Here is a 24,393-nt window from a genome sequence, read left to right as displayed (position 1 = left end):
CAGCTGTAATCCTTTCTCCTGTCTTGTACATCCTCTGAAGAGCCCTGTGGAGTCCCAGAGGCATTATTTTCATTTTCTAGATGGGGAAACTGAGAATCCAGTTATCGTCACACCGACTTAATAACTACACTTAAACAAGACAACCCTTCCCACCAACACACACACACACACACACACACTCTCTCTCTCTTCAAACAGCTTCTCTTTATTGAAAGACCTGAACACAAAGGCAAGCTGAGGCAGCAGAAAGAGGGCGGGAGCCTTTCTCAGACTCTACTGATGTCTAGAGATCAGGGAAGGAGGAAAAGGAACCCCCTGGCTTGCTCCAGATTCAGGGTTCCAGGCCGGGCCAAGCAAGGCCGGAGGGTGGACTGCTGGTCCCACGCCTGCACTGCACACTTCAGGCCTCCAGGAGCTTCCCTAGGAAGCGGAGGTTCAGGATCTTAATCTGCTGGTCTTCCAGGTCCATTCGGATGATGCCATCCTCACCATCAATGCTCAGTAGGACCCCGGTGGCCTCTCGGTCCTCACCCAGAATCACTTTCACCTGGAGGCAACAGGGAGTGTCAGGCCCACCAGCAGCTGCCATGCCCTGCTTTGTGCTCCCAAGGGCCCACCCTACCTTGTTGTTCTTGGTGGGGGTGATGGGCTCCAAGTGCTCACTGGAAATGCTGACCACCTTCTCACTGTCTTTCAGGTACACGGAGCACATGCCTCCCTGCAGAGGGAGAATAGCCTGCTCAGCCTGTCCTGCTGTCAATGCAATCTGGAGCCTGTCTTCCAGGCACCACGGACCATCAGAGTGAACAGTTAGGGCAACTGAGGGACCCACTAAAACGCAGCTAAATCAGGTCAAAAGAGAGCCAGGTGTTGTAGCACATACCTTAATCCCAGCACTTGGAGATGGGACAGAGGCAAGAGGCTCTCTCTGGATTCCAGGCCAGCCTGGTCTACATCTTTTTTTGTTTATTTTTATCTGTTCCGCCCACCCCCAAGAGAGGGGTCCTCTGTGTAGTCAGGCTGGTCTGGAACTCGGGAGATCTGCCTGCCTGAGTGCTAGGATTAAAGGTGTGTGCCACCAATGGCTACATAGTGAGACCTTGTCTCAAAAGACAAAACAAGACAAACAAAAACACAAAAGTAAATCAAAAAAGAGAAAACTTAAACTGGTGGCCCATGCCTTTAATCCCTGCACTTAGAAAACAGAGGTAGGCAGATCTCTGAGTTCCAGAACAGCCAGGTCTACACACACAGAGATAACTTCTCACAAATTTGACTCTTCGTGTTAAAACCAGTCTCATCTCTGGAACCCTGGTCACAGGGCCAGCCCTGGCTCTAACCAAGCTCAGGGTCATGGTCGCCACCCTCCTGCTCTGTCAGTCACCTGCCTTCCCCATTGCCCTGCCAGAGCACCCTGTCCCTCTTGACACCAGTGTCACCATCCCGTCCATCCACGCTACTGCAATACGGGAAACAAGTGCACGTGACAGATCTGGTCCTCCCACTCTCCTGGTGAGTCCTCCATGGCTCCTCAGTGCCCTCTGGACACTGCCCAGGCTGCTCTGTGATCTAGCCCAGCCACTCTTCCAGCCTCATGCCTCACCTTCCCTCACCCTGGGTATTTCTTTTGTTGTTTTTCAAGACGGTTCTGTGTGTAGCCCTGGCCTTGAACCCACAGATTCACCCAGGACTAGAGGTATGCACCACCACCAGCCCACCTAGGCATTTCTAGTGTGGCCACAATGAGTACACTTCAGCCTATGCACATTTTTGCTTGGCTTGCTTTTTGTTATGGTTATGTTTGGTTTTTTTTTTTTTGTTTTTTTTTTTTCTGAGACAGGGCTGGCCTCACACTCAGAGGTCTATGTGCCTCTCCCTCCCGAGTGCAGAATTAAAGGCTGCGCCTCCACTCCCAGCTCTTGATTTACACATATTCCCCCTTCAGTTCTCAGCTTCAATGTCTCCTCCAGAAAGTCCTCCCTGATTCCCCAAGGTTGGCTATGGCGCCTCCTAAGTTGACCCTGTTCCCCAAGTCTTTTAGGCTTCTCATGCCAATTGTGCCCACTCTGGGGACGTATCTCTCTACCCCAATACAAGGTGCATTGGTCCCTGGTGTCTGATCAATCCTGTCAGAACATCTACGGAGGGTCAACGATGTGCAAACCCTTCCTACAGAATGTTGGGCTCCAGAGGAAAATACAGGTGCTTTCCCCTCAAAAGTTAAACAAATGCACTGAGCACCCTCAGCCCCCATACAGACTTTGTTACCCAAGCTGGGGTTGACATTCCACTTTTAGGCAACAAGTAGGTAACATGAAGACCTCCCAGGTCCCTAAGACACAGGCTGAGACAACAGCTGCCTTCTGAAGGTTGAAGGACTAGCCAGACAAGACCGAATGGTTGACAGGGGTGGCATGTGCCTTGTCCAGGGGCCACTCATCTTTCCAAAGCTGAGACACAAAGTGTGCCAGGTACCTAGGCCTGAGCCGAGAGCACATGAGGCAGAATTGCCCATCCCCTGAAGTCACAGCTACCTCAGCCTTCCATATCTGTCTATACTTCACAGCACACCAGACATTACAGTCTGAAAGTTAAAACTAAAACTATAAGCAAGTTGGGGCTATAGCTCACTAGCCTAGCATGTATGCGGCCTAGGGTTCATTCCATAGCACAGCACAAACAAATATAAGTAACTACCAAGTTGGGGGGCCTTGCCCACCCCCTAGGGCCCCACTTACCGTGACACTGCGGATGACGCCTGTCTGCCCCACTACCTGTGTGTCCAGATAGGTGTCTCGAACCTTCACCTGGATATCAGTGGTTACCCAGTCGCTGGAGCTCTGCTCAATGCCTGAGCCTGGTGTGTGTGGGTTGTAGCCTCCAGGAGAAGGAGCTCCAGGGGTCATCGGACTGTAGCCAACAGGGCTGGGGCTGGGACTGGCCTGAACCGAGAGAAGAATGAGCATTGGAACAGTCACTGGGCCCCGCCACCGACGTCCACAGCCTTCTGTGATGGGCATACCTGGTAGGCCATGGGTGAAGGTGTAGGGTGGTAGCTGGCCGGGGAATGAGTGTTTTGATAGCCTGCTGGGCTTGGTGCCACTTGGTGGTAACTTTGGGGGCTGGGGCTGGGCTGGTAGGACCCCTGTGGAGAAGGGGCAGCATAGGGGGAGAACTGGTCCGTGTTGTACCTGTAGGCGGAAGAAAGGCGTGTCAGTACTGACAGAAAGGGTCAGGAGGAGGTAGGGCGGTGGGCAGCTATGTGCAGGGCTTTTCGGGCTCAGCCCTGGTGGACTCACATGGCCGGTGTCCCTGGTGTCTGCGGGTTGTACTGTGGATTGACCTGGGGGGATGATGGGTCTGGGTAGCCGGGTGTTTGGGGATTCGGGGTTCCCCCATATGCCTGTGGGGATGGGGTGGGCTCGTCGTCAAAGGCATACTCGTATTCCTCCTCAGCCCTGGTGGGACAGAAGTCTGTTGAGAATGACGGCGGTAACAAACATGACGATGCTTGAAGAACCGTACTACACACTGGATCCGCTACTGAGGCGACTTCAGTCTGACAGAGGCCCCAGACAAGGGCTTTCCTGACGCTATGGCAATGCCACAGCCTAGTCGATGGCGCGGAGGGACAAGGCTGCCTGCTCAAGATCACACACCCGGCAATGTCCCCAAGCACAGTTGTAACTGCATGTAGAGGCTGCTGATGTGGACAGGACGTTTGTATTCCTAGCTTGAAGCAGTCACCACAATATCCAAGCAACCAGTCATAACCTGGCCGACACGGCCCATCTTAAAAGTGACCCTCACCTGGAAGGCGTATTCGGGTTGTTGGGGTCCCAGGCCCCACTCTGAGCAGGAGTGCGGCTACCATCATGCAGGGGCGTCTGCGAGCCATAGTGTGGAGTGCGGCTACCTGGATAAAGTAAAGCAGCGTGCTCTCTCTCTATTCTCTCCTACCTGCCGAGCTTCTGCTTCACCCTAGCGGTGTGCACATACTCACCATCCTGCAAAGGTGTCTGGGAACCATACATGGGGGTTCGGGAGCCAGAGCCATACATGGGTGTCTGAGAGCCGTACATGGGTGTCCGTCCATAGGTGGAGGTCATGCCACCTGGACGCTGGGAATCCCTGTGGACACAGAACGGGGGTGAGTGGGATGCCTACCAGCATGCCCATGTTAGCCCTCCCTAGGCCCAGCCATCGGCCCCACACTGGTCTTTCCTAAGCCCAGACATACACCGTGGTGAGCCGCTGGCGGTCTACAGAAATGGTCTGGCAGGTAGAGTGCAGTTCCACTCGGGCCGTGGATTCCGTGGCATCCTTCACCACACCGATGTAGCCTGTGAGGAATTAGGCAGTCAGGTGGGTGGGACTCTCCAGCACAGCCCCTGCTCCCCGCGCACCATGGCTCACCTTTGTAGGGTCCCTGGGAGATACGCACAGTCTGGCCTATGAGCTCGTTATCTCTTCGCCCACGACCCCTGCTCATGCCACCACCTGGGCTACCAAAGCCACCATGCTGGCCTGTAGGGGAGAAGGATGTTGTGGGGCCCCAGAAACTAACACCTTTCCCTCTTACACTGTACCCACAGCCAGGACACCCTTAAAACTTCTCTCTGCAAGCTTCCGCTGCCCCAAGGGGGTCAGGGGCCTCCTCCACCCACTCCTAACCTTGGGGTCCTCCCTGACTCTACTCTGGCCACCAAGTTGAACACTCAAGGCTCCCCCTATTCTAGCTCTGAACTCTGACCCCATCTCACCTTCACCACTGGGGTGCATGGGACTGCTGATCCGGGGGCTCATAGGAGTGAAGCCACCAACAGTTAAGTTGGTCACATCCCGGGGCTGAGAGAGGGACAACAGTGAGCAGCCAGGTAGGAGACAGGTGGAAGCCTGCCTGCAGCCCCGCCCCACAATGACTGGGCTGGACCCTGCGGGCAGCAGCCCCGCGACCACGCCTCCGCCTTCCAGGGACAAACCCCCATCTCCTAGGGAGGAGATGCCACCCCCCTACCTCTGTAGGCCTCTCCATCAAGAGGCCTGGGTCTCCCCCTCGCCAATATGCACCTTAACCAAAATGAGTCAGAAATTTAAGTCCCTAGTGATACAAAAACACAAACCACAGGTAAAAATCATCTTGTCTGCAGGCACTGGGGTCACCTGTTAGTCCTGATTTCCTTATTTTTTACTTCTATTTTTGAGACAAGGCCTTATGTAGCTCATGCTGGCCGTGCATTCCCTATGTAGCCAAGAGTGGCCTTAAGCTAAGCTGCCTCCTGCTCTCTCCCAAATGCGGCACTGCAGGCGCAAGCCCTCTCGTCTTCCTTCAGACTCCCTTGCCCTTATCTGGTTCTGCACATCTTTCCTACCAGTCCTGTCTCAGAGCCTGGGCAATGGCAGTCCCTGAGTTACACGGGGGCTCTGCATTCCGTCACCCTGCTCTCTGCTGTTAACATGCAAGGCCTCTCCTCTGTACCAATCAGCAGGTCCCTTCCATTGTCTGTACATTGTACCATCATTCAGGAAAGGAAACCGTGACAGTGAGAGCCCGCCACACACCTCACTTTCACCTGAGCTCTGCAGTCTTGCTTGGCTCCAGGAGGGTGGAGACTGTGTCTCCTTTGAGTGACCCAGGGTGTCTAGGATCCAGTATGCAACCCACCAAAGTGAGCGGCAAATGACAGGAAAGCACTTCAAAATCCCAAAGAAACCTTTCTCCCTTCCCTAGGCTTGTCAGTAATGCCTACTCCTAGTCCCAACCAGCCTGGCCGTGGCTCTGAGGCCCTGATGGTCTCACCTTGGAGCCCCCAGCCAACACCAGGTGCCGTGCCTTGCAGACAAACATCCCACCATTCTCTACCAGCTTCTTGCAATGCAGGAAGGCAAAGCTTCGATACAGATGGCGGATCTCACCTTCTCGGCCCTGGGCAGAAGGTGCGGTGGTTAGCATGCTGGGCAAGGCAAACCCCACCGGAACCTTTTTTAGACTCGGTCAGAGAGCAGTGCTGACACTTACTGAGTGGGGGCCATCGATGACCTTGACAATGTCCTTCACATGGATGTTGTTCTGATCTGAGTCTAGGGCCACAGCAAAGCGGTTGTCCTTTTTCTGAGTCACCGCCTGGTGCCTGACAGTCACCACCTTCCCATGCATGTTCAGAACCTTGGGGGGGGGGGGAGGAGCAGAGGGTGAACGGGGATGAGGTGGTCTGAGGTGAGATGTCTCCTCCTTGGGGGAGACAATCCTGAGACCCTGAGCCCTATGCAGCATCCTGGCTGCATGACTGCGGAGCGAAGTCAGAGAGTACCAACCACCAGGTACTAGGTCAGCTGCAAATATTCTAGATCATTCCAAAAAATCCTTTGGAGGGTTGGGATGCAGCTCAGTTCAGAGTGCTGTCTTAGCATGCATGAAGCTCTGTTTGATGCCCAACACCACATAATGTCTATAATTGAGACACTCATCCTCGGCTGCGTGTGAAAACCAAAGGCTCTCTGGGAGGAGACTCCCTTCCCGGCTGAGCACCAGGGGCATGAGAGGAGGAGTCCACTGATTACCCACCCTGCTAACCTTTCACACACTTCCCTCTGAGAGGAATACAATCACAATTCCTACCCTACCGTGGCCCGGAGGGGACAAACAAGGTCAGGGTCACATAGTGTAGAGAACAGAACTGACACAGACTCAGGGTCCTAGGGACTAGTTTGCTAACGCACACATGGGGTGGAGAGTGGGGGAGGGCAGAGGTGTGGCAGCTGCACATGACATCTTTGCAAAACAGGCACCAGACACTGGGGCATATATTCAACTTCTCAGCGGACAGGAGAAATGACAGGCCACCTGCCAGCATTACAGACAGACGTCAGGGTCTTACCAGGCCTATAACCCAGCACAATTTGTGACCTCGGTCACCACGCTCTACCACCTCCTGGGATGTGGGACTCGGGACAGGAGCATAAAGACACACCTGGAAGGTCTCTCGCTCTAGCCGCACGATGACACCCACAGTGCGGGGATCCAGCTGCACCAGCTCACCCCACTCATGCTGGCCCCCGACATCCACACCTGACGCTGTCTCTGAGCAGAGCTGCAGGTCCCGGGGAAGCACCTTCAGCTGTGGAAACGGTGGAAGGGTGAGGCAGGCTCCGGGAATTTCCCTACCGGGTCTCCTCAGTCCCGAGGCCTCTGCCATGCTCTTCCAGGCACTTACCTCATGCATGGTGAGATCCGAGAAGAGAATGACGAAGTTTTCCTCCACCCGCACAATGAGACCTGTGTCTCCCTCGAATCGGCCAGCAATCACCTTTACATGGTCCCCCATCTTGAAGTACTTCCGAAGTTCCTGGGCTGGGAACTCAAGCATGTCCTGAAGATTTGGCCACGGAGACAATGAGTACGTGAGAGAAACCACAAATCACCAGCCCCTCACCTCAGGCCTAACTGCAGCCTGGCCACCACCCACTACCCACTGGAGGCCATCTGAGACACTCGCATGGCTCCTCCAGAGACAGCTGCCCGAGGTGGGACTCTGAGCTGGACTACGCTCCACCACAGAGAGGGCCAGCTGGTGAACCACACACACATGCCTGAACCCAGAGGCAGCCTATCCTCAAATACACGGAACTTTCTTGGACCAGTCTTTTAATGCCATTCCCTAGCCCAAATACTGCGTACGGGCGGACACCAATAACTCGGCACACACGCAGGCATGTCTGTGACTGACAGCAGGCGCTGGCCAAGTTCACTCCATAGTCACACCCTAACCCAATGAGACCGAGACATACTGCTCCTCAGAAACAACCAAGACAGACAGACAATGGCATGACAGACACAAAGTCAGGCCTTCAACAACACGCAAGGAAACAGCCTATAATATAAAGGGGACCTAGTGACTACAAGCCAGTCAGCTACTATCGAGGATGAGGCAGGAAGGACATAAGTTCAAGACTGGTTGGATAATTTAGCAAGTCCCTGACTCAGAAAGTTAAAAAAAGGGGCTGGGGGGATGGCTCAGAGGTTAAGAGCACTGACTGCTCTTTAGAGGTCCTGAGTTCAAGTTCCAGCAACCACATGGTGGCTTAGAACCATCTGTAATGAGATCTGGTGCCCTCTTCTGGCCTGGAAGCATACATGCAGACAGAATACTGTATACATAATAAAATAAATGAATCTTAAAAAAACAAACAAAGGGGGGGAGGAAACGACACAGGTCTGAACGAACGAACACACACACACACACACACACACACACACACACACACACACACACACACACACACACACACACACACACACGATGGACAGACCACCATACATAAAGAATAGGAATCAGTGGTAGAAGCCATCAGTGAGGGGTTGGGGTGAGGCTAAGGATATTTATCTAGTATGTGCAGAGCCCTGGGATCGTTGCCCCACAAAGGCCCAAAGAAGAAGGGGCTCCCTTGGATGCCATCTCCCTCTACTTTCAAGTCTCACACAGACAGGGTGCACGTCACTATCAGGCTGTCCTTCCTCATGAGCAGGACAGCCCAGACCACAGCATGTACTCACAAAACCCCCCACAGGCAGGTGGGATCAGGCCTGAGAAACAACCAGACAGAATCCCGTCACAGAAAACAGGTCTGAATCCCCTCAGCAGACCGTCAGCACAAGCAGACACAAAACCAACAGTCGAGGGACAGAAACCACTGCCTGAGCCCACACAGCCGGCCGCGAGCAGACGCGGCAGCCCTGTGCCGTCACCTTGAGGTCCTCGTGCTTGGGCATGATGGTGATCTTGTTGCCGTCCACGCTGAGGACCTTGCCTTGCAGGTTGATGAGCTCCCCCTCGCACACCTCCACATTGTCCCCAGGCTGGAAATTGTGTTCCCGCTCCTTCCCTGAGGGAACAGTGCAGGGCTGACTGGGCAGCCACCTCCAGGGTCACCCTCCTCCTCAGCCAGGTGTGAGGCCAGGATCAGATACCTGTGCCTTCAGTCACCACCTCCAGGTCGATGCCCTCAGGCTGATCTTCAAACCTTTCCAGTTCTGACAGGGTAGGTTTCACACCCTCTGTAATCTGAGATCCAGGTAAAGGAAGAGGCAGATAGGGTCAGTGTTACCATCAGTGAGAACACTGCCCGGGACAAACCACTGGCAACCACAGCTCCAGAGGCTGCACCACCCTAGGAGCACTGCTCACTGGGCTTACCACAGCAGACATGGCAAAGCTCTTGAACAAGAAGCCCTTCCGGCTGTAGCGGTTCCCCTCAAAGATGAGGAAGTCACCATCAGAGGCAACATCACCTCCCAAGGACCTGAGATTCAAGGGAGGACAGAAATAGTAAGAGGTAGGGGTGTGTGTGTGTGTGTGTGTGTGTGTGTGTGTGTGTGTGTGTGTGTGTGTGTGTGTGTGTGTCTTAAATGACTCTTCATACCCCAAAGGCCAGCTAAATGGAGGGACTCCCTGCCCTGGTAACCTCCGAACATGGCAGCCCTTCAGAGCCTGCTGCTGTCCCTAGCCTCACAGGACAGGGAGTGTCGAGCACACAGCAGCTTCTGAGAAACAGATGAAAAAGCACTGCTCCTGAAGGGAAGGGGCGAGGGCCCCTGCATGTTCACAGCTGTGGCATCAGAAGCAGGGCCTCATTCTCTAGCACAGGGAGGGTGGACTCAGGATGGCTGAGAGCAAGGCTGATGATTATAGATGGGAGCCAATCCTGTGCTGGAACCCCAAGCCAGGACTGTCAGGTCCCTCACCCTGCAAACCTGCAAACAGGGTTTAAGAACTTAGCTTAGGCCCCCAGTATAGAAATGGTGGCCACCGTAGCCATCTTTGCCACATGGTAACTCTGGGCAAAGGGAGCAGTGTGCTCTGAGGGGCACGAGGGGCCCCTCTGCTGAAGCATGGCAGAGTGGTGGGGCAGAGGACAGACAATGTGCCCAATGCCGTAAGTTCCACCCCAGAACCAAACCAAAAATCTGCCCGACTGCCTCACACACACTGAGTTCCAGAGCAGGACTAGAGAAAGCTGTGTCCCCCATCTCTTTTGCCTGTTGCCAGGAACCCCAGCCAGTCCTAAACACACACACATACTCTCTCACAGACACTCTCACACACACACACACACACACACACACACACACACACACACACACACACACACACACACAGAGTCAATGACAGACTATTAACTCTGGGAGACTGGAGCAGTCCATCATTAGCAACATGCAGCAGACTGAGCCGTGGTTTTCCGTGGTGGAGTGCTTACATGGCATGTCTGGGGCCCGCCATTCAGTCCTCAGGACCAAGAGGAAAAGGAAAGGCAATGTGGGTAGAGAAGACTGAGGTCCCAAGACAGGAAAGAAAGCTTGTCTGAGGCTAGACTGCCCAGAGGAGTGTGGACACAATGCACCTGAGGCGGAATGTCCCTGAAGAGGCCAGCACACAGTACCACACAACCAACAGCAAGCCTGGTCCCCAGGCACGCTCACCTGATCTTCTCTGCATCAAAGAGCCTCTGTGGAGGCCGCTTGAACTTCTTCTTTTTGGCAAACCAGTCTTTCTGTGGAGAGGAAAGCCCACATGTGGGAGAGGTGAGGGAGGAGGGCTGGCCACCAGCAAGGACACAGTGTTCCCCCAGCAGGCACCACAGCTTGCAGTACCAAGCTCATTCGGGCTTTGATGCGGTCATAGTCGATGCGTGGGATCATCTTGAGGGAGATGGTGTTCTGGCTGGGCTCGACGTAGTCCACCTATTGGAAGCAGCAGGTCAACAGGGCTCAGAAGGACTGCAGTGACCCCAGCAATCTGAAGGGAAGGTACTAGAGCAGCCAGAAGACATGGAAGAGATCTGATTGCTCTCAACTCCCAGAAGCCTCTGTGTCCTGCCCAACACTTCTTAGCACTGGAAATGAACATACCCCACCCACCTGCCTTCCCCATTTGGATGTCTGAAAGGTCCCACAGACACAAGACCACAGTCTAATGGCTGTTTTCTCCAAACTGCCCCTTTCCCATAGTCTCCCACCACTCTGCTCTGCTTGGGCCACAGCCTAGAGTGAATTATCTTCTAAAGACAGGGTCTCACACAGCCTAGGATGGCTTTAAGCTTGCTGAAACTATGGGTGACCGTGGCTTTGACTCTTCTCCTCTACCACCTGAATCCTGGATTACAGACATGAGCCACCACACCTGGTTTTATGCAGGGATGAACACTGCCCTCCACCAACTGAGCGACATTCCCAGCCCTTCCTTTCCATTCCACCCATCCACCCAAGTGCAGGGGATCAAACCCACAGCCTCATACCAGCAAAGCAGTCAACTCAGTTTAGAAGCCCTGACAGTCATTTGTAGGGGCCCATAAAAGTGGCTTCACTTCATCTTGGCATAAGGTCAGAGAGTTCAAAACTATCCTTATTCTTCCAAGGGTAAAGTCATAAGACCTAAAAAAGGTCTAAGGCATGGCTACTGTAGGATATTTGGTCTTAGGCTTGGATGTCTTATCTAAATAGCAAGAGACTTGGTCTGAGATGTAGTTACTTTTAACCCTCAGGGTCAGATAATGGAAGGTTTAGTCTAAGGTATAGTTAGCAAATGTTTGGGGAATTAAGGAAGAAGGTCTGTTTCTTCCTTGTAACTTGAGAAGTCTTTTGCCATTTCCCCCGTTTTGGTTGGGGTATATAAGAATGCTGAAGAATAAATGATTATGCTCACTATTCACTGGACTGTCCTCCTGACTCTATTCTGTGTCTCTCTTTTCTTTAGCACCTTTACCTGCTGCTTCTCAATCCACACTCCCCTTCTCAGGCACTGGTTCCACCTGTAGCCCCACAGAGACGGCTTACAACAGATGGCGCCCAATGTGCGGCTACTACAGTCATTCTCAAGTCCTTCATGCTTACAAACTCACAAATGCCCTCAGCTGTGAATTTTAAGATCCGAACCTTCCCAGCTGGGAGAAGCAGTAGAGCATTTGCCTAGAATCTACCAGTAGGGTGTGGCTCAGTTTAAGAACATTTGCCAAGAATGTGTAAGGCCCTAGATTCACTTGCCATTGCGTAAGAAAATTTAAAAATCGAACTACATTCCATAGAACCATCCCATCTCTCTCCAGTGACACAAAAGACTTACAAGCCTTTAATCTCAGCACTCCAGAGACAGAGGCAGGCATATCTCTGTGAGTCTGAGGACAGCCTGGTCTATGTAGTAAGTTCCGGGCCAGCCACAGTTACATAGTAAGGCCCTGTCTCAACAAAACAAAACAAAACAAAACAAAAGGACCTACAGTGGACTATGAGGCCTGTTACCTCCAAACTCAGCTCTGTACTCACTCCTCACTAGACGTTTGGATTTTATTTATCTTGTGTGGGGTAGGGGTGGGAATCTACATGTCTCTCTGTCAACAGCATCAGATCCCCAGGGTTGTGAGCCACCATGTGGCCCTAGGAATCAAACGCACTAGAAGCACAGCCAACTTTACTCAACCTGCCTTTGAATGTCCTAGGAACAGCCATCCACCTCCTGTGTGCTCAGGGTTAGCCTCACCTTGCTTCCCTACCCTGAGGGAAGGAAGCTGTGTTCTTGGCTCTTGGGGGGGAAGGGGAGGGTGGTCTACAGGAGCCTGGCCACTCAGCTGCTCCGTCCCCCTACCTGAGCGATGTCGTCTTTGTAGATGCCCCGCTTGAGGCGCACCCAGGACTTTGGCTTCAGGTTGGCTACCTCCTTCACCACCTTGAGTACGTCAGTCATCTCCTTGATGGGCACCATCTGCTGGTTCCAGTAGCCGAGCCGCAGGTTGCCCACCCCCTCAATGGCCTGCTTCACGTGGGTCTGCTTGTAGGCCTCCACATAGATGTAACCCTTCACATGCTCTGGGGCAACCACGGACTTAATTTGCAGGGGCTGGAGACAAAGATGGCAGAGGGAGAGAGGAAACAAAGCTACAGCAGTCAGGACGCCTGTGCTCTGCTCCTCCAGGCGAGCACAGAAGCCACCCACAGGTCTCACTCTCTTGTTCTAGCTCATCTGCTCATGCCTATATGTGCCCTTCCCCTGGCTTAGTCCAGCTCCTCAGCCACAATCTGCCCACTACCCGACTCACCGTGTCTGTGAACTGGTAAGCGATGAACTTGCGCATCAAGGAAATTGCTGTGGCTCGTTCCTCCCCAATCTGCAAAGAAAGGTGAATTTGGAGACCTGAAGAGGAAGAGAGCAGGACACAAGAAAACTGGCGGGAAAAAGGGGGCAGGGGCAGGTGGAGGGCAGGAAGGTGAAGTAGGAGAGAGACGACCGCAAGGAAGAGACACTAAGGGAGACGGGAGGAGAAGACAGGAGAAAGAGGGAAAAAGTGGGGTGAGCACAGACAAGGGCGGAGACGAGCTGTCCAAGAAGACCCTCCCCTGCGGCAGCTTGAGCCACACCCACCTTACACTTGACAGTCCACAGGTTGGGGTCCCTGCAGAGCGTAGGGTAAGCAGGACAAGGTTAGCAAGGCTGCGTCCTCAGTAATCCACAACCCACACCATCTCCCCTTCAGCCCAGGGCCCAGCTCTCACCGACTGCACACGGGTCTTACTTGCCCCACCCTCCCGCGTGTCTGGACCCCATATGGGGGCCCCACCTTTGGCCGTCTACCCTTCTCCCACTCTCTTACTTGACTCCCGGGAGCAGCTGCTGCTGGGTGATGTCATCCGAGAGCTCATCAGAGCCTCCGTACACCCTACAGGGAAGACAGTGTTGGCAAAGGGGGGCGCTCACCAAATCAGCTGCTGAGCACCCAGGACCGCCTGCGCCCGGCAGACACTTACGTCTCTCCCACAGACGACTTAGCGTATTTCTTCATGTAATATTCTCCCAGTTCTTCTTCTCTCTGGTCCCTTGGGTGCGAGGGGGAAGGCAGACATTAAGAGAAGTGGAGGACGGGAGGGCAGGCTAAGCTGCCCCACATCTGTCCAAGGAAGCTGGGTCCCACCCAGGCCTCCTCACGTGCTCACCTCCAGAGATTTTGCAGGCGGCGAGCCCCAGAGCGGTCTTCATCCAGGACAACGTTATCAATATTGGAGGCTGGAAACAGAGGTGCAGGAAGAGTCATGCTGGAAATGGGCTTGGGGAGTTCAGGGGCCAGGTCTGGCCCTGGGGCAGGGAGATACCTGGCTGAGTATTCCCCACCTCCCCCATCCTCTGTCCTACTCAACTCCTGCCCCTTTCTCATGGTATGTGCTCAGGGATGGGTCAGTTGCTGGGGGGGGCATTCATCAGTTCATTATCTAAGCACACCCTGAGTTCCCTGCTTCATACTCCTGCCCGTACCACATCTAGGCCTATGGACTCAGCAGTGCTTACACCCAAGACTGTCTAACCCTGCACCCGTGTGAGTCACAGCCCCAGGGCCACACAGGGTATGGGAGGAGAGCCAGACCACACTTGCCCAGTTCTTACCTTCAATCTCTTCTACTTGAAGGAAGAAGAGAAGGTGGTGGTGGTGGTGGTGGTGGTGGTGGTGTGCAGGGCAGACAAAGTATGAGCCAAATTATAGCAGCAAAATCAACCAATGGGGAGGGTAGAGGGAGGGACACAGGAAGGTCAAAAACCAAAAGGACAGGCCAGGCATCAGGTGGGTGAGGAGAAGCCGAAATGTATGAGGCGCACAGAACGGAAAATAACAGGGAAGGGGGCACTGGCCCAGCAAGTGGGGGGTATTTGGGGACAGAGCCCACCCACCCTACACCCCACAAAAGGGATACCCAGAATACTCGCCCTGTACCACCACCCATCCAACAGTCCCCGCCCCCCACTCATGGGCCTAAAAGGAAAAGGACTGGGTGAGCCCTCTCTGGCAAGGACAGAAAGAAGCACGGTGAAGAGAGTGGGGGCGGGGTGGTTGCAGGGCATGGGGTGTGGGAGGGGCTTAGAAGCCGCCTCCCAGGCACAACACACCAGGCAGGGCCCCCACACACCTTTCTCCAGGATATCTTCAGCACCATCTTCCCACTGGTCCTCATCCTCATATTCATCATCTACATCTGAAATGGGAAAGCCAGGTAGTCAGCAGGGATGAAAGGTGACCTCAGGACAGGCCTGGACAGAGGCTCTCTGCACAAGGTCACACCACAAACTGGTACAGCGGAGGAAGTGTCACATGGACCCACCTGTCTCTAAAGGCCATCTCCTCCACTCCACCCAACCACACATACCCCTTCTAAACAATTATGACCAGAGCTGGCATGGTGGCACACCCCTGTAACCCCAGAACTCTGAGTCAGGGCCCATAGTACAGCCAGTCACACCAACTACATGAGACGTTAAGCAGAAAACTGCAAGTTCAAGATCAACTGAGGCTACACTCAGTTCAAGGCCAGCTTGAGTAATTCAGTAAAGCCTGCCTCAGAATACAAAGTAAAAGAGGGCTGAGACTATGGCTGAGTGGGGTAACACTTGCCTGGCTAGGATCCACCAGTGTGGGGTGTGGCTCTGCAGAGGGCGACCCTTTGCAATAGTCAATCCGGCTACCTCACATGCATGAGCACATACATACACAACCCCGGAGTCACAGACAGTCTCATGTCTCGTGTCCTCTCCAAACGTGCTCAATGCTTCCAGGCCTATGACATACCAGCCTCATCCAAAATGAAGCCCCCATGGCGTGGTTTCTTTGGGGGCCGGTCATCGTCTTCCTCCTCTTCCTCCTCATCGTATTCCTCCTCTTCCTCCTCCTCCTCCTCCTCCTCAGGCTCCTCCTCCTTCTCACTGCCTGCTGCACTCCGCCGATCATCCTCTACCTGTAGAGTTGGGGCACCAGAGTTCCACAAATCCAGAAACCCAGAAGTCTCTCTCTCATACACACACACTGCCCTCACAGTCCCTACCTGACCAGGCCTTAGGTTACTGTCTTTTTTTTTTTTTTTTTGTTTTTCGAGACAGGGTTTCTCTGTATTGTCTTGAAGCCTGTCCTGGAACTCGCTCTTGTAGACCAGGCTGGCCTCAAATTTACAGAGATCCGCCTGCCTCTGCCTCCCGAGTGCTGGGATTAAAGGCGTGCGCCACCAACGCCCAGCTTCAGGTTACTGTCTTAAGTCAAGTGACAGTATAGCCATATCCCAGACACCCAACCCGCCCCTGGGAGCTAACCCCTTCATTGGAACCCTGGCTCTAGGGTCATTAAGCGGCACTTCTTTGTGACCTGGTCCTCAGCTATCCTCTCCGTGCTCCCTGAAGAGTCCCACTGGTTCTGTTTCAGGTACTTAATGCTCACAATCGAAGGTCTCTGGTGTTTCCCTCACACTTCCTCTGCCACTAACCTAAAGGTCAAAATACTGTTTCTCCTGGCAAGGCAGACTGCCTTGGAGCTCACTGGGTAGTCTGGGCTAGTCTTGAACTTGTGGCAGTCCTCCTATCTGTTTCCCAAGTAGAGGAGTATAGGTGTAAACCACCCCACTGGGCTTCCACTCACCTCTAAAAAGCAGCTGTAGATGGACTTAGTGCTGCTCCTTTCTCCCACCTCTCTCACTGGGCCATTTCCCTTCCTTTACCACAGCGCCCACATCTGCAGCTGATGCCCCATACGCCTCTACTTCTCCACTCTTGCCATATGCAGCGGCCTCTGGGCCATCTCCCTAGATACCTTCTGGGTATACCAAACCAGCAGTCTCTGTCCTGCGTCCCACTGTGACCACAGTGCTGTGCCCAAAGCTATGCATTGAATGTCCCTGCTCTAGTCCCTTCCCACGCAACCCGTCTCAAGCCTAGACCACCAGCATGCCCTCCAGCACTCAACCCTTGCCGGTGTCCTCAACACCCCCTGGTTTGTTCAGTTGTTTCTGTGTAGCTCTGGCTGTCCTGGAACTTAACTCTGGAGACTGGGCTGTCACAGAGTTGCACCTGCCCCTGCCTCTCTGAGTGCTGTGATAAAGGTGTGCCACCAACATCAAGCTCATCCCGGTTCCTAATCCCTGTTCTACAGATGGATTTCTCCTTGGTCCATCAGCTCAAATAACCCCAGATACTTATTACTAATTATGAAAGCTTGGTCTTAGCTTAAACTTACCCCACTAGCTCTTATAAGTTAAATTAGCCCATTTAGCCGGGCGGTGGTGGCGCACGCCTTTAATCCCAGCACTCGGGAGGCAGAGGCTGGCGGATCTCTGTGAGTTCAAGGCCAGCCTGGTCTACACAGTGAGTTCCAGGACAGCCTCCAAAGTCACAGAGAAACCCTGTCTCAAAAAACCAAAAAAAAAAAAAAAAAAAAAAAAAAAAATTAGCCCATTTATATTAACCTTTCTTTCCCATTCTGTATGTCCGACTTGCTCCATGTTTCTCTCAGGCCTAGATTCATCTCCTCTTCCTCTCTCTCCCTGGGAATCCCGCCTGCACCTCCTGCCTAGCTATTGGCCGCTCAGCTTTATTATACCAGTCAGCAAATATGTCTTCACTCGGTATACAAATATTCCACAACGCTATTCCTGTATTAGCCACGAACAGCTCCACACACACTCTGCTGCCCAAGCATCAACTGTAACTCACAGAGATCCGCCTGAGTGCTGGGATTAAAGGCGTGCACCACCACCGCCCGGCCCACGCATCAACCGTAACTCACCACCTCAAGGCTTCCTCCATTCCCACATGGCTACAACCGCTTTACCCAGTGTTTCTATACATGTTTTCATTTTAAATCTGCATGCTATTTTCTGTGAGTGAGTGTCAGATATCTGCAGGTGTCCTCAGGTGTAAGATCCACTGAAGCCAGAGTTACAGGCAGCTGTGAGCCCACTGGCCTCAGTGCTGAGATCCAAACCTGGATCCTCTGGATGAACAAGCCCTCTTAGCTACTGAGCCACCTCTCCAGTCCAGCTTTTTCTTTAAATTCACTTAATTATTCCTAAATAGCTTCAGAGACAACAAGTAAATTAAATACATATGTGTATATGCATGCATACATACATACATACATATACATATATTCATATGTGGGGCTAGAGAGATGGCTCAGTGGTTAAGAGCACTGGCTGCCCTTGCAGGGGTCCTGAGTTCAATGCCAGCAACCACATGGTGGCTCACAACCATCTGTAATGAGATCTGGTGCCTGCTTCTAATCTGCAGGGATACATGCAGACAGAACATTTACATAATACATAAATCTTTGGGGAAAAAAAACTTTATGTGTGCACATATACATACACATACATATCTCAATGCTGGGCATGGTGGTGCATGTATTTAATCCCTGTTCTTAGGAGGCAGAGGCAAGTGGACTCTGTGAGTTCAAGACCAGCCTGGTTTACATAGTAAATTCCAGGTCAGCCAGGGCTATACAGAGAGACTCTAAGATACTGCTGCAGTCTACAGGCTGAGCCCTCCCCTGCAACTCCCAAGGACGCTCTGTGTTCCAATTAAGACAGAGTGGCGAGCTGCAGAGGAAGTGAATCATGCCCTACAGCAGCATCAGTGCGCCTAGGTCTACCCCTAAAGCATCAGTGCAGCCTAGGTCTACCCCTAAAGCATCAGTGCAGCCTAGGTCTACCCCTAAAGCATCAGTGCAGCCTAGGTCTACCCCTAAAGCATCAGTGCAGCCTAGGTCTACCCCTAAAGCATCAATGCAGCCTAGATCTACCCCTAAAGCATCAGTGCAGCCTAGGTCTACCCCTAAAGCATCAGTGCAGCCTAGGTCTTATCCTCATTTTGCCTGAAAGCACCTCTGGTCACCTGGCCCTGAACCATTTTAAGTGTTGGGAAAACAGCAACTAACCCTGAGCCTGAAGCTAGGCCATGTTGGGGCACCCTTGACTGCTGAGTGTTCAGTCACCTACATCAACCCCACGAGGCTCAAAGGCTCAGGCAACACCAAGAAAGGGGAGGGAGGAAGAATGTAAGAGCCAGAAGACAAGAGGAGTGACGGGAAATGCTGTTTTTTGCCTACGATGTGGCCACTACACTTGTGAACTCACAGCACTGTGGAAACCTGTATAAGATCAGGCTAGTCAATAATTCCAGCATAGCCAGGCATTGGCGGCATACACCTTGAAGCCCAGCACTCGGGAAGCAGACAGGTGAACCTATGTGAGCTCTAGGCCAACCTGGTTCCAGGATAGCCAGGGCTACACAGAGAAGCCCTGCCTCATCTCCCCTACCCCCCCACCCCGCAAAAAAGATTCCAGCATAAATGGTGGAGTCATGGCATTTGCTGAGGAGCTGCTGTCAATCTAACTGTGGCTGGGAGTGCAAGAGTCAATTTTCTTCCTTTTTTAAAAATTATTTCTTTATTGTATATACAATGTTCTACTTGCACATTTACCTGCCAGTCAGAAGAGGGCGCCATATCTCATTACAGATGGTTGTGAGCCACCATGTGGTTGCTGGGAATTGAACTCAGGACCTCTGGAAGAGCAGCCAGTGCTCTTAAACTGAGTCATCTTTCCAGTCCCCAAGAGTCAATTTTCTTGGCACTGCTAGAAGGTTGTCTATGCTCATGAAGGCGGCACTAATTGGAGTCAGTGAATTTAAACAAGAAAGAACGGGGCTGGAGAGTTGGCTCAGTGGTCAAGAGCACTGGCTGTGCTGCTCTTCCAAAGGATCCAGGGTCAGTACCCAGCTCCCACACGCCAGCTCCCAAATGCCTGCAACTCCAAGATCTGACCCCTCACACAGACATAAAGCAGGGAAGGCAACAATGCACATTAAAAAAAAACTACAATAAATAAAAGAACAAACACAAAGTTGGGGGACATATTGGCGCGGGGGGGGGTGTGAGAGGGGGAGGAAGAGGGGAGTTGGGAATGGATAGAGTCAAGATCCGTTATTATGGCCAGGTGTGGCAGAGCATGCCTTAAAAAAGCCCAACACTGGGGATGCAGAGGCAGAGCTGAGTTCTAGGCCAGTTAGGGTTACAAAATGCAACCCTGTCTCAAGAAAGGATGTTTAAAAGATACATTGTATACAGGTGTGAAACTGTCTTAGAATAAAGAAACTCCTTTAATCCCTGCACTTGGGAGGCAGAGGCAGGAGGATCTCTGGGAGTTCAAAGCTAGCCTGGTCTACAGAGCAAGTTCCAGGACAGGTTCCAAAGCAACACAAAGAAACCCTGTCTCGAAAAACAAAAAAAGTAAATAATAGAAAAAAATAAAAAATAAAGAAACATTTTAAATACAAAAGTAACTGATACACATCATATCTGAATCAATATATACGTTTAACATTGCTCTGGGCTGAAGCCATGGCTCAGCAGTTAAGGGAATATGCTGCTCTTCCAAAGTTCCAAAGTTCAATTCCCAACACTCGTATATTGGGCAGCTCACCTATAAGTCAAATGCCAGGGGATCAGAGCCCTTTTTGTTGTTAAGGGCACACTGCCCAACACATTAGCAGCATATGTTCACACAAGACACACACTTAAAAATCTTTAAGCTGGGTGTGGTAGGATACACCTTTAATCTCAGCACTTGGGAGGCAGAGAGGCAGGTAGATCTCTGTATATTTGAGTCCTGCCTGGTCTACAGAGTGAGTTCCAGGAAAGCCATGACTACAATCAATAAATTTAAAAAACTCAATCTGGGGGCTGGAGAGATGGCTCAGAGGTTAAGAGCACTGGCTGATCTTCCAGAGGTCCTAAGTTCAATTCCCAGCAACCACATGGTGGGTCACAACTGTCTATAACAAGATCTGGCACCCTTTCTAGCATGAAAGTGCACATGCAGGTAGAATACTGTATACATGAGAAATAAATAAATCTTATAAACAAAAAGAAACGGCTTATTAAAAAAATAACTCAATCTGGGTGTAGTGGCACATGCTTTTAATCCCAAGCATTGAGAGGCAGAGGCAAGCAGATCTCTGAGTTTGAGGCCAGGGTGATCTAGAGTTTCAGAGAAAAAAAAAATCTTAAAAAAAATTAGCATTACTCCATTCTATTTTAATTACATGCTCAATTATAAATTTTATGTTTTTATTAATTGTTATTATCTTGCCTACTAATAAATGTGACCAAAGACTTAAAAAACACACACATTCACAATAAACCCTAAGTCTGATAATCTGCAGGACTAGAAGGAAGCACACACTGCCCGGCCCTCTTTCCAGAACCTTCCTCCCAAACAATTCCTCTAGGCTTTGGTTCTACACAACTTGGTACGAAGTGAGTATTGTGGAGGTTTCTGTTCAGATTTGGGACTGCCTGGCTAGAACCCAGGGCGGTGCCAATGCTAACACATGCTCTGTCCGAGAGCCCAGCCCCTGGGCCACTCTCTGCCGACTCAGTGTGACATCACCAACCCAGTCCTCCATGAAGAGCTCTTCTAGGGTGTGGCCTTGGTAGAGGAAGATCAAACCCCAGGAATAAACGTAGCCAGCACAAACTGGCCTGGGTAGGTTATTAAGTTGAAAAAGAAAAACGGGAAGTTGGAGGGGTGACAAGGTGGAAGGTGGGCCTAGAAGGATCTAGGGCCAGAGGGTAAATAGATCAAAATACACTGCACCAAATCCTCCAAGAGTTAATAAAATTGTCTGTATGCATTTAGGTTTCTTTGAGACAGGGTTTCTCTGTGTAACAGTCCTGACTGTCCTGGAACCTACTTTGTAGATCAAGTTGGTCTTGAACTCACTGATTAAAAGGTCTAAGCCAGCACCGCCTGGCTTACAGCTCACATTTTAAAAAGCCAAGCTTTACAGGCCTGTTTCAGGCTACCTTGGCACTGTGTCCCTGGCTGGGTCCCAGAGGAGCCTTCTTCCCTGAGGCAAGGGACTGGACCAGTCTTTGATGTGTGCTGTTTTGTTTTTGGAAACAGTCTGCATGAGCTGGAATGGCCAATTCTTAGGAGGTCTCATCACAGTGAGAGACTCACACCAAAGAACTGGGGAGCCTGTGGGGAGCACTGCACTGCTGTAGCTCTCCTGGACTCTTAACCCCTGCAGTGACTTAGCCTGTGCTGTGTGTCTATAAAACTCTGTCTCTGTTTGCCAGACAGCCTACCAAGCCTCACAATGCAGGACCACATCTGGCCCTGTCTCCAGCAGTGGGGCAGGCCTCACACCTCCTGTGTGGTGTCAACAGCCAGCCAACAGGTGACACATGGGTGTGACTAGGTGCCCAATGAAAAACCTCTACAAGGACAGAACCAGGGACCCTGGTCTCATTACCACCCTGTGTGACCTGAAGCCGTGAGTCACTGAGAGCTTGAACAAAGGCTAGTCCTGCCACCCCCACCGGCCCCACATCACCACGGCACCCTGATGCCTGCCTGGGAGCAGAGGACCACCCCCAGAGGCAGAGACTGGCAACTAAATGCCCACAGAAGACAAGGAGACCATGTAAGTAAGTCCATAGTCCTTAAGCCTGATGCCCTCCAGAACACAGATCCATGACACCTTCCCTTTTCTAAACTGCCACGATAAGCACAATGATACATGCCAACTGATATGTCCCAGGACTGGAGCAAACCCAGAGCAGGCAGGATGGAACTGCTGCTTAGTAGTAGGGCATTTGCCTAGCATGCTTGAAGCCAGAGGTCCATGCCCCATCCTGGAACAGGAGGAGGAGATGGCCACTTCTGAGCAGAGTGCTGTATAGACCACCTTCTGTTTCCCACTAAAGAAGGGGACAAGGACTTGCGGCTTCAGGCTAGTGTCTGATAATGACACCAGGGTCCCTAGTTCCTCCTGAAGTCTTTGAAAGTACTGACAACTCAATTTATGCCAGTGGTGGTGGCTCACTCCTTTAATCCCACCCAGCACTCGGGAGGCAGAGGCAGGTGGATCGAGCGAGGCCAGCCTGGTCTACAGAGTGAGTTCCAGGAAAGCCTGCAAAGCTACAGAGAAACCCTGTCTCAAAAACAAACAAAAACCTCAAAAAAAGAAATTAATTTAGGGCCTAGGCCAAGAACGAACACACACACACACTCTCTCTCTCTCTCTCTCTCTCTCTCTCTCTCTCTCTCTCTCTCTGCTCAACGCTAAACGTAAGTGCTGCTCAGTGATACAGCTCATACTTACTGGGTACAAAGCCCTGAGTTGTACCCCCCAGCACCACTGTGACATAAATTCACACGTTTCATATGTATCTTGCACAGAAATTTAATACAGTATTTTTATTTTTATTTTTTTATTTTTGGTTTTTCGAGACAGGGTTTCTCTGTGGCTTTGGAGGCTGTCCTGGAACTAGCTCTTGTAGACCAGGCTGATCTCAAACTCACAGAGATCCACCTGCCTCTGCCTCCCGAGTGCTGGGATTAAAGGCGTGGGCCACCACCGCCCGGCATAATACAGTATTTTTAATGCACCAGTGTTTTGACTTTACCCTGTCACATTACGTCGGGTGTGGAAATTTCCATTTGTGGCATTAATATAGGCGCTCAAAAAGGTTCGGTTTTTTTGTTTGTTTGGTTTTTTTTTTTTTTTTTTTTTTGGTTTTTCGGGACAGGGTTTCTCTGTAGCTTTGGAGCCTGTCCAGGAACTAGCTCTGTAGACTAGGCTGACCTCAAACTCAGGGATCAGCCTGTCTCTGCCTCCCGGGTGCTGGGATCAAAGGCGCGCGCCACCACCGCCCGGCTAGAGCTTCAGATTTTAGAACATTTCAGGTTTTCGATTTTTCAGATTAGGGATACTGAGCCTGTGTATCTTCTATTTATGGGCTACATTTCTTCACATTAGGGAATACATGTTTGCTGTCAGCGGTCTGTTCACACTTTAAACAAGACGAAACAGATCGGATACATGGTTTTCAAAAGCCACTGAAGTGAGTGACCCTGGCGCGCCCCCACCTCCCAGATCCGGTCCCTCGGCGCGCTCGGACTCGCCCGCTCGCCCGCCTCCCGCGACGACACGGGAACCCCGAGCCGTTCCGCGTCCCCGTCCCCGTCCCCGGCGCAACGTCTCCCCTCGAAGCCCAGGCACTGACTGACCTCGGCCTCCTCCGCCTCGCTGCTGCGCTCGCTGTCCTCCTCCTCGGAGAAGTTGCTGTCCTCGCTGTCTGACATATTCCGCAGCTGCGGAGGCAAACGGCGGCCTCGGAGCACCCCAGGCCCCGGGGCGCCACCCCGAGCCCCGGCTTCCCTGCAGGTTCCATCCCTCCGCGCGCTGCCCGCAGCCCGGCTCCGGCGACCGCGAGCCCTGCCCATGCCCGCTCTCACCCAGGCCGAGTCCCGGGCTCCGGGCCGGACGCCTCCCGCACCCCGGCGGCCCCCAGCCCCAGGCCTCGCCACCTCCGCAAACCCTCTTACCGACCACTTCAGCCCCGAAGCTTCCGCGCCAGCTGCCGATCACACAACGCCCCGGCTGAGCTGACGGGCTCGCTCTCGCGCGAGAACTGGCGCGGCAGCCTCGCCTAACGCGAGATTCCGGCGCCCCCCCCGCCCCCCCCGGCCTGCCCAGAGGAAGGCATGGGGTCGCCATCTTGGATGTGGCTAAAGGCGCCTCGGCGGAGTGG

At 52.4% G+C, this 24,393-nt stretch overlaps 1 protein-coding gene and 1 long non-coding RNA gene across 5 annotated transcripts; one reads left to right on the top strand and one right to left on the bottom strand.

Moving 5' to 3' along the window:
- Nucleotides 1–185: 185 nt before the first annotated feature.
- Supt5h (SPT5 homolog, DSIF elongation factor subunit) lies at nucleotides 186–24,295 on the bottom strand. Of its 4 annotated transcripts, none has more exons than XM_040734609.1 (30): nucleotides 24,188–24,295; nucleotides 23,870–23,953; nucleotides 15,598–15,763; nucleotides 14,942–15,007; nucleotides 14,424–14,438; nucleotides 13,979–14,048; nucleotides 13,793–13,861; nucleotides 13,639–13,704; nucleotides 13,410–13,440; nucleotides 13,087–13,155; nucleotides 12,636–12,887; nucleotides 10,649–10,738; nucleotides 10,478–10,548; nucleotides 9,195–9,300; nucleotides 8,969–9,062; nucleotides 8,747–8,883; nucleotides 7,215–7,370; nucleotides 6,972–7,118; nucleotides 6,020–6,166; nucleotides 5,801–5,926; nucleotides 4,764–4,848; nucleotides 4,417–4,527; nucleotides 4,241–4,343; nucleotides 4,004–4,131; nucleotides 3,811–3,916; nucleotides 3,300–3,458; nucleotides 3,023–3,191; nucleotides 2,739–2,942; nucleotides 623–718; nucleotides 186–547 (listed from the first exon to the last, which is right to left on the bottom strand). In XM_040734609.1, exons 2-30 carry the CDS (start codon nucleotides 23,942–23,944, stop codon nucleotides 401–403), a joined length of 3,261 nt encoding a protein of 1,086 aa, XP_040590543.1. In that variant the 5' UTR covers nucleotides 23,945–23,953; nucleotides 24,188–24,295; the 3' UTR covers nucleotides 186–400. The 4 variants fall into 4 exon arrangements, with proteins under 4 accessions (XP_040590543.1, XP_040590544.1, XP_040590546.1 ...); XM_040734610.1 differs by having other exon boundaries at nucleotides 14,424–14,435; XM_040734612.1 differs by lacking the exon at nucleotides 3,300–3,458.
- LOC121135567 lies at nucleotides 2,899–3,949 on the top strand. Its single transcript, XR_005872665.1, has 2 exons — nucleotides 2,899–3,025; nucleotides 3,457–3,949. It is a non-coding gene; the product is annotated as an uncharacterized LOC121135567 (long non-coding RNA).
- Nucleotides 24,296–24,393: the final 98 nt, after the last annotated feature.

The sequence above is a fragment of the Mesocricetus auratus genome, unplaced genomic scaffold, assembly GCF_017639785.1.
Source record: "Mesocricetus auratus isolate SY011 unplaced genomic scaffold, BCM_Maur_2.0 Super-Scaffold_100038, whole genome shotgun sequence".
NCBI classification, from domain to species: Eukaryota; Metazoa; Chordata; class Mammalia; order Rodentia; family Cricetidae; genus Mesocricetus; species Mesocricetus auratus.
The sequence above is the reverse complement of the archived record's forward strand: the minus strand, read 5'-3'. Positions and strand labels throughout refer to the sequence as shown.